The sequence below is a fragment of the Frankliniella occidentalis genome, unplaced genomic scaffold (genome assembly GCF_000697945.3).
Source record: "Frankliniella occidentalis isolate FOCC.00 unplaced genomic scaffold, Focc_3.1 Scaffold463, whole genome shotgun sequence".
NCBI lineage: Eukaryota > Metazoa > Arthropoda > Insecta > Thysanoptera > Thripidae > Frankliniella > Frankliniella occidentalis.
Window position 1 is genome coordinate 71366 of NW_026267581.1, and position 13535 is coordinate 84900.

Genomic DNA, 13535 nt, shown 5'->3' on the forward strand with positions numbered 1-13535 from the left:
CTTTCCCCCACCCGTTTCCTCCCGCCAGCCTTGCCGCAGCGGTTTATCAATAAGCCAGCAAATGGGCTTATCTCAGTTGTCGGGAGTCGCACACTATACGGGGGGATGGGGGGAGCCCGGGGGGGAAGTGGCAGTGTGCACGGCTCAGTTGGTGTCGCCGGCGAGCGGCGTTAGGGGACGCGTCTGTCGCTCTAATTTGACGAGCTGGGATTGAGTGCGAGAGCTTTTCTTTTCCCGTTCGTCTGTATCTTTTTCCTGCTCCCTCGCCCCTCCCCCCCTTTTCCCTCTCTCTATATCTTTGTGCGAGTCGAGGAGGCGGTGGCCTCGCCTTACCCGGCCGGGCGCGAAGAGAGAATCTTCCTCTTTGGAGGTAAACACCACGGGTCCTGGATGGATGGAGCCGTCGGGTCCTCCTTGATACATGATCAAAGTTTCCTCATCCAAGCTTCTATATCCACGCCGGCGCCTTTACCGAACCCCGCGCTCGCTGGCTGCCAATCTCCATCCAGCTCGTTCGCTTCCCCATCGGAAAGAAAAAGCGAGTGAAGCAAGCAACATGGCGAGATGTGTCATTTTACTTCGATGAAAATGCAAAGAGAGAGAGGGATGTATACGTACTGCCAGAAAGTTTTAGATGTGGCTGTGGCCGATTTAGTCAGTTTAAGAAATAGCATTTTGATTAGTTAAAATTTTTGTCACAAGATACTAGTTTATCGAGTTTGAGGTGATTCCGTTGCAAAACGGAGGGAATTACAAATTTAGAACATGGAAAAATATGATATGGATTAATTATTTACATCTTAATTTCTCATGAAGTTGAACCCTTGTCTATTTTTCACGTCTTGGCCTCGGTGGCGGTTAGTTTTATTGAAGTGAAGAAACATTGTTTTATTTATCTTTCCCCTCTCCCGCTCTTTACCCCTTTCTCTAGCTCTCTCCCGGCCCCGGCCTCGGCCCCTCCTCCCCCGGCCCCGCTCCATAGCCCCCCCTCCCAGCTGTCGGTTGCGCAGGGAATCTGGCGCCGAATGGCCGCCGACAGGCAGTGTGCCCCCCCTCGCGCGTTGCGATAAATTATTTAGCAGCGAGACGTGCCGGATGGGGTGGCGGTCCAGTATCGCGGGTCGTTAGTACTGTGCATCGGACCATAGTGTGCCGCAGTGTGAGAGCCGCTCACCGAATCTGCTTAATTTGCACGCATCTCATTCGCGGGGACGGAAAAGTCCCGTGCTGCCGCGGCGGGATTATTGCGCATGATTGCCAGTGCGAGACCCTATCTCCTCTCTCTTCTTGTGTCGCGCGCAGGGCCGCGGGGCGCTCTTCTCGGTCGGGCGACCCCATAGCGCCGCCGCTGCACTCGGGACCTCCCCTCCCTCCTCCCTACCAGGGCTGCCAACTGTTACCGACCCCTCGGGCGGGCGCCCGCTGGCTGGCCCGGCCCGGCCCCGCTCGCCCGCCTTGGCCTAGGTCGGGGAGTGGGGTGGGTTGGGGCCGACGGGGCTGCCGGCCCAGGGCTAATCGGCACTCGCTTTTGTGGAAGAAAAATATCAAACAAAGGGGATGGAGGGGGCGGGCGGGCGATCTCTTGCCAAAAGGGTTTCCCAGGGCGGCCGGCGGCCAGACCGAGCCCGGCCCGGCTGGCCTCGCCCGCGCTCGCCGTCTGAGTGGAGTTTCATGTTACACACTATCAGACTTCGCGCGCCAGTTTTAGCAGGGATGCCATTGCGGCCTTCAAAACTTTTCTTTCTACGATCCCGACGCCTCACTCTTTAAGTACTACTCTGCTCCGTCGTACCAGTCAGGTTGTTTCGCGAGCTTTGGCCTTTTCTACCGCCCCGTCCGTTATCGAGTGAGAAGTGAGGTTATGACTTTGCCCCCCGCGAGCACATCCATAGGGAGCAGTAGCAGCAGTACAAATATTTACCGGTAGATATGTATCCCGCAAACAAAATGCGAGTTTGCTGTGGATCCTATGCCCTGGCGGCACGGAGTACGGAGGCAGACGATATCGGGGCGCCTCGGCCGCCCCCCGCAGGCGGATGGAGTCGCCCCCTCCTCCCCCTTTCTATCCTCTCCCCTCTGTATCTCCCACCCCCAGGCCCGACTGTCCTGCTACGCTGCTCTGGCTTTCTCGCTCCCTTTATCGTGTTTTCTTCCAAGTTTGCTATTCGTCTCGACTTGCGCGCTGTGTATCTTTATCTTTGCGTTAGTTTTCTCTCTCTGTCTCATTCCGAATTTGCGTCGTCTGTGTTCTTTAGGGCAGTGGGGCAACTTTTACAGGACGAAAATGTTATTTAGCCGTCTGTGTGCTGCTTTGCCATCTCAAGCCAATATAGCGGACTAGTCGTAATGGTGGTTCTTTTGCTCTCGAGGACCGCGCCGTCCACCCGTTCCCACGAATAGGAATGGGCTCCATTTTAATTCAAGTCTCGCCTCGCCCTTGTCTCGTAATTATTCGTTTAAATACACTCTTAACTCGTTGCGAATAGAATTTTCTCACGTTTGGCCAATGACATGATGGAAGTGTCATGACAGTTATTTAAAAAAAAAAGCACCCGTGAAATAATTTGGCGAACGCCTCCAATTTTGTTCGCAAGAAGTTAAGGGTGGCTGCTTCCAGTACACAACAGTCTTGTCGATCTGCACCATTTTAATAATACTCCTTATATTGTCCCATTAAGAAGTGGCCATGATGTCAAAAGTGCCTCCGGCCGGCGCGCCAGCTTTAGCCTGGCCTTGAATGTTTCAGCAATTCTCTCGCGATTTGTTCGAAAGTTTGTCGAGTGACTTTGACTGCCCTACATTCCTTATTGAAGAGAACAGCACGAAAGCAATGAGTCGGAGGCACCTTTGACACCTTACAAACTTGTCACAAAACAAGGTAGCCGTGGTGCAGAATGTGTCGCAAAACACGCCTGCGAATTACATCTTGCTCACCTCCAGATACGCCTCTCGGTCCTCACTAAGGTTGGACTTCACTCAGCACTGCCAAGGACACACACACACGCACGCTCACTCATTCACTCACACAGTGGCACGATCATTCAGCCGTCCTCCAAGGACTTGAAGAAGGCACTTTCACTCTCACTCAGGTCACTCTCGCTCAGGCCAGCGAGGCCGGGGCCGCCGTGGACCGGCCAGCCGGCCTCGTCGCCCTCCTGCCGCCTCCTGGCCCTGGTGCTCGCGCTGCAGCCGCCCCCCGCCAGCGTGGCCAGCAGGGGTCACCACAGCTCGGGCCCGGCTGCGGTGCCGCAGTGCGGGCCGCAGTGCTCGAGGCTGCCGCCGCGGTGGTGCGCGCAGTCTGGCCCCCGGCCCCGCAGCACCAGGTCCTCCATGCTGTGGAGCCGCAGCAGCTGCTGCCGGCGGTGGCGCGAGTTCCTGGTGATGGCGAAGGCGAGCAGCATGGCCACCGAGCAGCACAGGGCCACGGCGAACATGGCCACCACGGAGGAGGTGTGCGTGTCGTGGCGCGCCGGCTCCTCGGCCGGCTGGCCGGCGTGGCGCAGCGCCACCAGCGCGCCCCGCCCGCCGTCCTTCTGGAGCTCGACGACGTGCCGCTTTAACTGCTCGCCGCTGGGCGTGCTGTGGGGGGCGCCGCTGGGGGGCGTGCTGGGGGGCGTGCTGGGGGAAGTGCTGGACGGTGTCCCTGTGGTGGGCGCTCCAGTTGTGGGCCCAGTAGTGGGTGCGCCCGTGGTGGGCATGGTGGTTGGTGCCTCTGAGGAGGGTCTGATGGAAGGTGTCCCCGTCGTGGGCGTGATGGTGGGTGCCCCTGAATTGGACTGGGTGGTGGGTGACCCACCTGTGGGCACGACGGTAGGTGCCCCCGTGACCGTCTGCTTGTCGGCAACCTGCTCTTCGGCGACGGGTTTGTCTCCTGCAGCCGGCTTTGCGGAGGTTGCGTTCGGCAGCGAGGCGCTGATCGTGCTGGTGCCCAGGGTGGGGGTCGGCGTGGACGCGCTTACGCTGCTTCGGGGCTGAGCGGTCCCGACGAGTGCCTGGGGAGCGATGGGGACTCCTCTCGTCGTAGGCGTGCCTTGCGTCGATGGCCTCGATGTACTGGATGTTGGTGGGGCAGAGGTTGTCGTACTCGCTGAGATAGTGGAGACGGGCCCAGTCGTACCAGTCGCTTGTGATTGCACGGTAGATGCTGGAGCAGGTGTGGACACCGTGGACCCAATAGTTGACCCTGAAGGGGTTGCCGAGGTTTGATCCGGACCTGGCTTTAGGGTTGGATCTTGGGTCGGGCCGAGAGTCTTTTCTTCGGTCGATGGGGCAGCGGTTGACGTCGCAGCAACTGGAACGTTTATGGCTGCGGACAAGGCGGCCGCTACAGGTGGCGGTAGCGGCGCGTCGGTGGTCTCCACAGGTGACGTGAGGTTGACTGCGTTGACGGGCAGGCCCGTGGGCTGGGCGGTTGGGCTCGCCAGACCGGGCACCGGCGTGGAGGACGCGGCCGCGGCCGCCGCGGCCTCGCGCGCCAGCGTCTTGTTGAGCTCGATCATGATGCGCTTGTACTCGTTGATGGGGATGGAGACCTCCTCGTCGGGCGCCGGCCCGGCCAGCGGCAGGGCGAGGGGCGGCGGCGGGTCCTCCTCGTCGCCGTCCTCGAGCTGCGAGCTGTTGAAGTGCGCGGCCGTCAGGTTGCGCAGCATCAGTCCCGCGAGCTCCGCCGGTTGCCGACAGGTGGCGTTGGTGGCGGACGCGGCGTCCAGCACCTGCAGCCAGCGGGGCAGCCAGCGCAGGCCGGCGCAGTGCCATGGGTTGTCGGCCAGGCGCAGGTGCGTCAGGTGGGCAAGCAGGCGGGGCAGGTCGGGCCGCAGGTGGTGCAGCTCGTCCGAGGCGAGGCGCAGCTGGTTCAGGTGGGGCATGGCCATGAGGGCGGCCGTGTCGGCGAGCAGCTGCCTCGCCAGCTGGGGGCTCTGATCCAGGTCGAGGCTCTGCAGCCGCTCGGGCCGCTCGATGGGGAAGGGCAGCCACTTGGCCGGCGCCGTGATCTCTGTGAGGTGCGCCAGGCCGAGCACACGCAGGCCGACGGGACCGGCCAGCGCAGCGGCTCGAAGCTCCTGCAGCTTGTTGCCCGACAGGTCCAGCTCCTGGAGGCTCTCCAGGAAGCGGAAGGCGCCGTCGTGTATGTGGTGCACCTGGTTGTGGCTCAGGTCGAGGCGCTCCAGGCGCCGCAGACCGCGCAGGTCGTTAGCGCCGATGTGTCGGATCTGGTTGTGCTGCAGCTGCAGGGTGACGAGGCTCTCGGGCAGGCTGGGCGGGATCATCATGAGCGAGTTGTTCTTGAGCACAAGCATCTCGAGCTGCTCGAGCCGGCCGAGCGCGTCGTCCTCGACCAGCGCCAGCCCGTTGCCGCTCAGCTCGAGCGCCTGCAGCAGCGGGAAGCTGTCGAGGTCGCCGCAGCTGATGATGCGCACGTTGTTGCCCGGGAGCACGAGCGCGCGCACCGAGCGCGTGAGTGCGGCCGGCATGGCGCTCAGCCCGATGCGGCTCAGGTCGACGCGCTGCAGCCGGTTGCCCACTAGCACCAGGTCCACCACCTGCCCGTTGTCGGCGAGCGAGATCTCGCTGAGCGAGTTTAGGCCCTGCAGCGCGCCGGGCACGGCCTCGGAGATGAGGTTGCCGCCCAGGAGCACGCTCTGGACGGCGGTGAGCCCGCGCAGCGTGCGCTCGCCCAGCGTGGACAGGCGGTTCCAGCGAAGGTCCAGCCGCTGCAGCGCGCCCAGCCGCGCGAACGCGTCGTCGGCAATAACCTCCATGTCGTTACGCGTGAGGTCCAGGTCGTGGAGGCGCTCGAGGCGCGGGAAGGCGGCCCCGTCTAGGTACTGGATCCGGTTACCGCTCAGGTTGAGGCGGCGCAGCGCCTGCAGGGGCTCGAGCACGACGCGGTCCACGTTGCGCAGCTGGTTGCGCGACACGTCGAGCAGCTGCAGCGAGCGCAGGTCCCGGAACGGCACCCGGCCCCACTCGTGCAGCAGGTTGCTGCTCAGGTTGAGGTACCGCAGCAGGAAGAAGCCCGTGAGCGCGTTGTCGCCCACGTCCGTCAGCAGGTTGTTGGACGCGTCGATGTACGTGGGCGGCGGGGCGTCCGGCGAGGACTTGACGCCCGGCAGGTACAGGCAGCGCAGCTTCTGGCTCGACACGTCAATGCGGCCCTCGGCAGAGGCGCCGGCGGGCGCCGGCGGCGGGATCGCGGACGCGTTGGCCGCACTGGGCGCCACGGCGTCCTGGGCCAGCGCGACTCCTACGAGCAGGAGCACGCCGACGACGGCCATCGGGGCGCACCGCGACGTCGCCATGGCCTTGAAGCGAGCCATGGTGCGGGGTGCCGGCCGGCCGACGTCTCGGCATGTGCCTCTCTCTCGCTCGCACCGCGGGGCGGGAGGTGGCGGAGCGGGAGGGGCGTGCGCGTCGGGACAGAGGAGCGCTCCGGAACGAACGACCGCACCCGTGCCGGACCGCGACAGACCAACGGGGACCGGCGGGGACCGGCGGGCGGGGCGGCGCGATTGCAACTGGCATTTGCCCTGCCGCTCCGTTCCGCGCCGCGCCACCCCACACGGTCGGCTTCGATCTCGCCGCCCCCACCACGCGGCCCGCCCGCACCCGCCCCCGCTGCCCCCGCCGCCGCCCCCCGCGGTGCCGCCGCTGCAGGGCGGGCCCGGCCCGCAGCGGCAGCAGCCCTGGGATGTCTTGAATCCGCTCTTTGGTCGTTGTGCGAGCCGTTCGGGCGCGGCGCTATACTGCGGCAGGACTCCGCTTTGATTGGCGCGACTCCCTCGGCTGGGTGCGCCGCCGCAGCTTCAAGACAGAGGTTTATGCAAACGTCTCTAGTCATGTATCATGTAACCTCTCGTGCACGGCGCTGCTTGCGACTCGGCGTGACGGGTGTCCTTTTTGCCACCACACCGGGCGGGCAGGTTTTGACGAGGTTGCAGGATGGCGACGTGCCTCGCGGCCGTGGAGCCTTTCACTTATTCATCCCCTTGCTCGGCATCGCCGGGGAGAGAGGAGCCCATCAAAGGTACCCTCGAGGTAAGGGGGGCCCGGGCGCGGGCCCTCGGGCCGCAGGTAGCGGGCTGTACAGTACCAGGACGACGCGTAACTCGCGAAATGGGCTGGCGGTGGAGGCGGGGTCTTGGTGGGGACGGGGTCGTGTCCTTGTCACACTTTGGCACTGGGTCTGCCCAGCAGCAGCGGCAGCAGCAGCAGCAGGGAGGCACACCAGCAGGAGGTCGTCGCCCCCAAAAGAATATGGTGGGGCATAGCGAAAGAGGGAAAGACGGAGGAGAGAAAAAAAGTACGGGAAGAAGAAACGAATGGGGGATGCACGCACAAGGCTCTGGCTGCTGTTTGCTGTGCTGCTCTGCTGCGGCTCCCACGTACAACTGCAGTTAGTGTACGCGCGGGCTGGCCGTGCACTTGTGTGCATACCCGCACAATTATTTGCCTCTACCCCCTCCCCCCGCCCCTTCTCCCACATGTCTCGGTTGTTTGCGCGCGTCGTGAGGCGAGGCGGGTGGCGGGGCGGGGCGGGGCGGCCCCGTGCTCGTGCTCTCCCGGCTCGCCTTGTCCAAACACTTCAAAGTGAATGTGTAAAAGGCGCACAGCAGCAGCGCACTGCCGTGTCGCGGTGCGGCTGGTCTGTGTGCGGCGTGCTCCTCTGCCACAGCCACTGCTCCCGCTGCTACTCATCCTCGAGGACTCGTTGCAGCCGTCTCTCGTCGCCGGTTGTGCGATGCGCCTTTTCTGTTTTTGCTTTAGAAAAAAGAACTTTGCAGCAGCCACTCTCTTTGGCAAGCGCCTGGCACTGATCTGGGTAGGCAAGCCCGCCAGACGGGGGAGCCCGGCGGGATGGCCTACCCGCGCTTCGTAAGGCGCCAGGGCCAAGAAGGAACGAGTCAGTGGCTCGGTGGCAAGGGAGGGGCCATATTTGAACGAAAAACACATTGCAGGAGGAGGAGATAAAGGGTGACCAAATGATGGAATCTCGTCATGTCTTGTCATTTTGCCTCATTTGCCATTCACTCCTGAATGGCAATGACAAGGGAGTAACATACACGGGAAAGGTGTGCTCTGCACTAATTTTATTTCACAGAAGTTTTTTTCGTGAAATTCCAACTCTTTTCTGTCAATTTGCTCATCGTAGTGAAATTAAACGCGTCGTCCGGGGAATAATGTTCGGAAAGATACAATTACAAAATAAAATTCTTATGAAATAATGTGGAGCACGTCACAATTTTTTTTTCTTCCGTGACCTCATGTTCCTATCCCTGGCTTCAACCCCCCCTGGCCCTTACCTTTTTGCGAACGATTCGCCCTCCCGGCCGGTGCTGGCGCCTCAATGTTGCGCCGGCCGGCCGGTCCGTGGGCTGCAGTGTCCTGGACGGCCATGAATCTCAATGAACGCCACGCCGGGCCACGCTGGGGGCTGGGCCAGTTGGGCTACAGAGTTGGTCGTGCGGGACTACATCACTGCGAGGAGGAGGAGGGAATGGGGGGACGCGGGCAGTGCGGGGAGGTCGCCGTCGCCTGCCGCGCGCGCGCTCCCTGCGCCAAAACGGAATCTATCACTCGCAACTTGTCAAGAACTCTCGGCGCCGCCCGCTGCCGCTACCGCTGCACATTGATTCTTATTGGTGTATCCCGGCACCGCGATGTGCGCCAGCTCGGCGCGACCTGGGAGGGGGCGGGCGGGGGACCGCGCCGCCTTTGTGGTGGTGGGTGGAAACTGCGAGGGGAGCGACAGCGGCCGCCGCGGATGCAAAATTAGAGCGCGCAGCCTCCTCTCTCTAGCCCTTTGACGAATGGTTTTTGCAGCGGACTTGAGCGTCTAGCTCTTTTCGACGCAAATGGTCGCAATCGTGGCGGATACATAAACTTGCGCGCAGATATATCTTGTACGCCTTTTCCAGTGTGGGATGAACGTCTGCTGCTGCCGCTGCTGCCACTCCGCTTTTACGCGTCGCGGGACTCCGCCGGATTTACGTTGAATGAGTCGTAATGTTAACCTTTTACGAAGCGTTTGCTGCGAGCGGGACAGAGAGAGAGAGGAGTCGGAGGGGATGATGATCGCTCGCGTAATTTATATACGCGCGCGGTCTTAACGACCTCTCGAATGCCCCGGTATGAAAAAGTCGTCATTGAGAGCCCGCTCTGCCGGCCGGGCAATAGAGGGGCGGGGCGGGCAATAGAGAGGGCGGGGGCCGAGCTCACCGGCCCGGCGGAGAGCGGACCTTTAAAATATTATGAATGGTAATGCGTGAGGGGAGCTCTGGGCGTGGCGGGGCGGGCCGCTCGGGGGCCTAGGTCCCTCAAGGGGACGACATGTGTGCCGCACGAGTCGACCGCGGGGGAGCCCGCCCGGCACACATGTGTGCGGGACCAGTCGTGACTGGGAAAAAAATTATAAATAACAGCCGGTGGTGGCGCTGGCCCCTCTGCTTGTTAAAAGAACAACAACGAAAACAAAATGGCGCACGTATGATGGATTCTTCATTTTTATTACATCGCGTTCGAGTTTTAGGCTTTTATTGTCTGCGTTTTTGTGAGTGCGCCGCACTTGAAATCTTGAAGTAGATTTTAAAAAGCATGCGTTTTGTGCTCATCTTAACCAAAAGCACCTCTGAACATTGCTAATCACAAATTTGCATGTCACCTACTGTTTTTTCTTCCGAAAATGCGTCTTCCTATGGGGGAAAAAATCCCTCCTGAATTAGAATTAGTGTTCAGGGAAGAAAATGGATGGCAAATGCCAACAACTATGTAGTCGCCATTATAGCTATTTGTAATTTTGCTGAACAGAGTATCGAAAGAGCGCTTTTTGCACGTTATTTGTTTTTTTCACCCTCGAATGACGAATGGTGCAGAAGAGGGAGGTGGGAAGCGTGTTGTCCTCACTCATCAAGGGAGGAATGATGCATTAGTTCTGTTTGCCTGCCCAGCTGTCTTTCTGTCCCTAGCCCTGCTCTCTCTCTCTCTCTCCCTCTCTCTCCCTCTCTCTCCCTCTCCCTCCCTCTCTCTCCCTCTGTCTCCCTCTCTCTCCCTCCTCTCTCTCCCTCTCTCTCCCTCTCTCTCCCTCTCTCTCCCTCTCCGCGTGACGCACACACGGGCTATCGCGTTGCCCGACCAGGCTCCAAATCGGCTTATTTGCGGACACTGTTGGCGCGGAGCTCGCTTTTGCGCGTGTGTGGGCAGGAGGAGAGGGAGGAGGGGGGGGGCTCCGGAAAAGGAAGTGTTTGGTGGGAAAAGAGCGCAGTCAAAGGGGGTGGCGTAGCGTGGCGGAGTGTAAGGGACTCGCGGGAGGTGCGTGCGAGCGCTGACGGCGCACGGGGGCTGTTGTGACGTGCCGACGAGTATAGGCTGTGGGCCGCCTTGAGCCGGGGATCGGGGGTGGCCGCACGGAAGGGCTCTGGTCTGGGCGGCGGTGTCGCCCGAGGCGTCGGCGAGCTGCTCGCGTGGGGTGTGGTACGGGTGGAGCGGCGGGGGGCGTTGACCGGGGAACGGACGGACGTGTTGCGGGAGCAGGGACCTACGGTCGTGCGGTGCGGGCTTTGATTGGCAAACCGCGCGCGAATGTTTGGTTGACGTTGACGATGCATTAGTGATGAGCTGAGACGATCGAAGACGACTCGTCCATCCCCCTTTCAGCACTCTCGCGTGCTCCATCTTACCTCACCATGTCTCTCGCTCTCTCGTGTGCGGGGGTGCGATACCTGTGCTCTCTCCCCGAAGCCGTCCTAGTGCCCGGCCCCCGCCGCTCGCCAGGCCTCTATGCAGCGCCCCTGATTATGGCAATGAAGTGCTTCCCCCTGCTCACGACACCCCTAACGGGGCCAGCGCCACGCCCTGCCACGCTCCACCCCGCCCCGCCGCACCGCGCCGTGCCGCGCCACCCCCGGCAGAGCATGATTTGACCGCAGCGGTGCCGGGGCTGGAGCCGTATCGTATTCGATGACGGTGTGGTTTGGGGCGGCGAGGAGCTTGCCGGTCGTGTGCTGATTTCATCTCCAGCACTCCACTCCCCTCCCGTCCTCGCCGTCGTCGTGGTGGTTATTATTTTTAAGTAGGGCGGAGAAGGGGAGCGCCCCGGCGGCCGGAGGGTCGTCGTCGGTAGAAGGGTGGAAACTTACGCGAAGGGCCGAGCAAAAGCGAAAGGGAACGTTCGAGTTTCCCTGATACTTGCCCGTGTATCTCCCGGAAGAAAAGGTTTACAATATGTGGCTTTGTTGCCTTGAAATTAACTAAATGTATCGGTTAGCCTTCGCGCACTAAGTCGCAATCTATAAGCCCATTCCATCCGGTACCTTGCAGCTGCAGCAGAGCACAGCACCCTCTTTTCTCTCTCCCGAGCACACCAGGCTGCTTGCGCGGTTGGCCTCAGCCGCAGCCAGCCGGAGCCACGACTATGTGGGTGTGTGTGTGTCTGTGTGTGTATGTGAGCGTTGAATTTGACATGCCGGTAAGTGCAGGAGTGCTAGCGCACCGCTATCGCCCGCTTGACGCTTTGAATATTCACGGTGCTGCTATCGACCCCTCTGCCCCCGCCGCCCCCGCGGCCGGGAAGAGGCCGCTGTAGCAGCCTGCCCCGCCTGGCAGCTGCTCGGGGCCATGACGTGGACCCGCCGCCCCCGGCCGCCCACCGAGCCTCCCACTCGCTAGATTCAATTAAAAGAAATTAAAAGAGGACCCGGCCTGGCCCGCTATCTACAAATCCAACCACTTTCGACTGTGTTTTTTTCCTCCCGCGGCCCTGCTCTTCTGCCCTTCCATTCTCTTCTCTCGCCCTCACAAGCCGCCCCACCCCCACTTTCGCCCACTCCGCCCTGCTCGGCCTCCCGCCGTGTGCGCTCACCTGGCCGCCGCGGCCTTTCCCACCTGACGCGGCGATTCTCAAACTCTCCCGTTCCCCACCCCTGCTCCCTCACCCTCTCCCCTACCTCTCCCCCTCTCCTGGACCTCATGCGGGCACCCTCTTTAATTTGTTCGCTTACCTTCCGATGCACTCTGCTCGTGGGCCGTTTTCATCCCACCCTATCTTGGATGACGTTGAGGTCCTGTCGTCTTGCGTTCGCGACCAGCGCCTGTTTTGCAGATTTCACGTCTGCTTTCCTTGGAAAGTCTGCTGGCCCACGCGCAGAGTTTGTAGTAGGACCGTCAATCCGAGCAGATAGTTTGAAGGTCAAATCCATCCATCCACCCTGGGACTGGGAGATTTGTGTGTAATAGCAGACGAGCAGAGCATAGCAGGGTTCTCGGGCCCCGCCGTGGTGGTGCAGTAGTAGTCGTGGGTGGTACCGTGCTGCAGCAGCTGTAGTCGTGTGTGTGGGTGGTACCATGCTGCGGCAGTAGGCGTGGGTGGTACCGTGCTGAGGCAGTAGGCGTGGGTGGTACTGTGCTGCAGCAACTGTAGGCGTGGGTGGTACCGTGCCCCTGCGCTGTTCTGGACTGTAGTGCTCGGGAGGAACTCGTGTTTGTCTCGGCCGCTCATTCCAGTTCGTTAGGCTCGCCATGTGTTTCCAGGCCGGGACGCGCGCTGGGCTCGTCGTGCTGCTGGGCTCTGCCTTGCCCTGAGCAGTACCCGCTGGCTCCGCCGGCCCCACCCCGGGCCCCACCCAGGGCCTCACCATGGACCCCAGCCTGCGCCCCCCACCCACCGCGGGGCCTCGGGTCCCACCCACAGCGGCACAGCGAGCGGGTGGCAGCGGCGGTGCTGATGTCGTTAGGATCTTAAGCACCTCTGGGGTAATGAGACAGATTTTATTGGCCAGCTTCTCTCCCTCCAGCTGCGTCGTGAGCAGGAGCGTGGGGAGGTGTGTAGTGGGGTGAGTGGGGGGCGCGCAGGCGTGTCTGCTGCTGGGTAGCCGCCGCTTGTAGGAGTATCTCCCGGCGCCCTGCCCTCCCATATGAGAGCGCCCCGGCAGCCTGCCGTTATTGGATTATTCAAATGGCCGTGGTGCCCCGCCCGGCCCCGCCGTGCACTGCGTATGGCACTCGCCACGCCACGACCCGCCCCGCGCGACGTTTGAGGAGGTGAGTGTGCGGCGGTGTGTGATTTCCCCGGAGCCAACTCTCGTGAATCTACTTGGCCTGGTTCTGCTGGCCTTGATTAGGTCGGGCTGGAGCTGGAGGGAGGAGGGGGGGGCCGCCGGAGCTGGCCGGAGACCGCCAGGGTTGTTTGCACTGGTGCAGGTCGGGGTTTGAGCGGAGCGGCCACGGCCTGGGCGACCGAGGCGCTCCACCCGGCGCACGCCCAGCAGAAACAGGGACATGTATACCCTACGTGCCGTGTCGCTCGTTTTCTTTTTACCCTGCAAACCATCTGCCTGTTACGCGCGGGAGGCTGGTGTGTGCTATACCTTCCACCTTCCACCTCTGCCCACCTTCCGAACGAGGCATGGGCGTTGGGCGTGTCGAAGTCTGTGTCTCTAGAGCTCAACGAAACTATCTCGCACAAACAGCCCCGCGTTGGTGGATCCGCTATGCTTCCTCTCTAAACTATCGGGTTTCCATCATACATACTGAGCTAACATCCT

General features: G+C 61.6%; 1 protein-coding gene across 1 annotated transcript; it reads right to left on the reverse strand.

The window, feature by feature from the left end:
* Nucleotides 1–1735: 1735 nt before the first annotated feature.
* Nucleotides 1736–6504, reverse strand: LOC113218089 (leucine-rich repeat-containing protein 4-like). The gene has a single exon (XM_026438283.2). It carries the CDS (start codon nucleotides 6315–6317, stop codon nucleotides 3219–3221), a length of 3099 nt encoding a protein of 1032 aa, XP_026294068.1. The 5' UTR covers nucleotides 6318–6504; the 3' UTR covers nucleotides 1736–3218.
* Between the last annotated feature and the right edge of the window lie 7031 nt (nucleotides 6505–13535).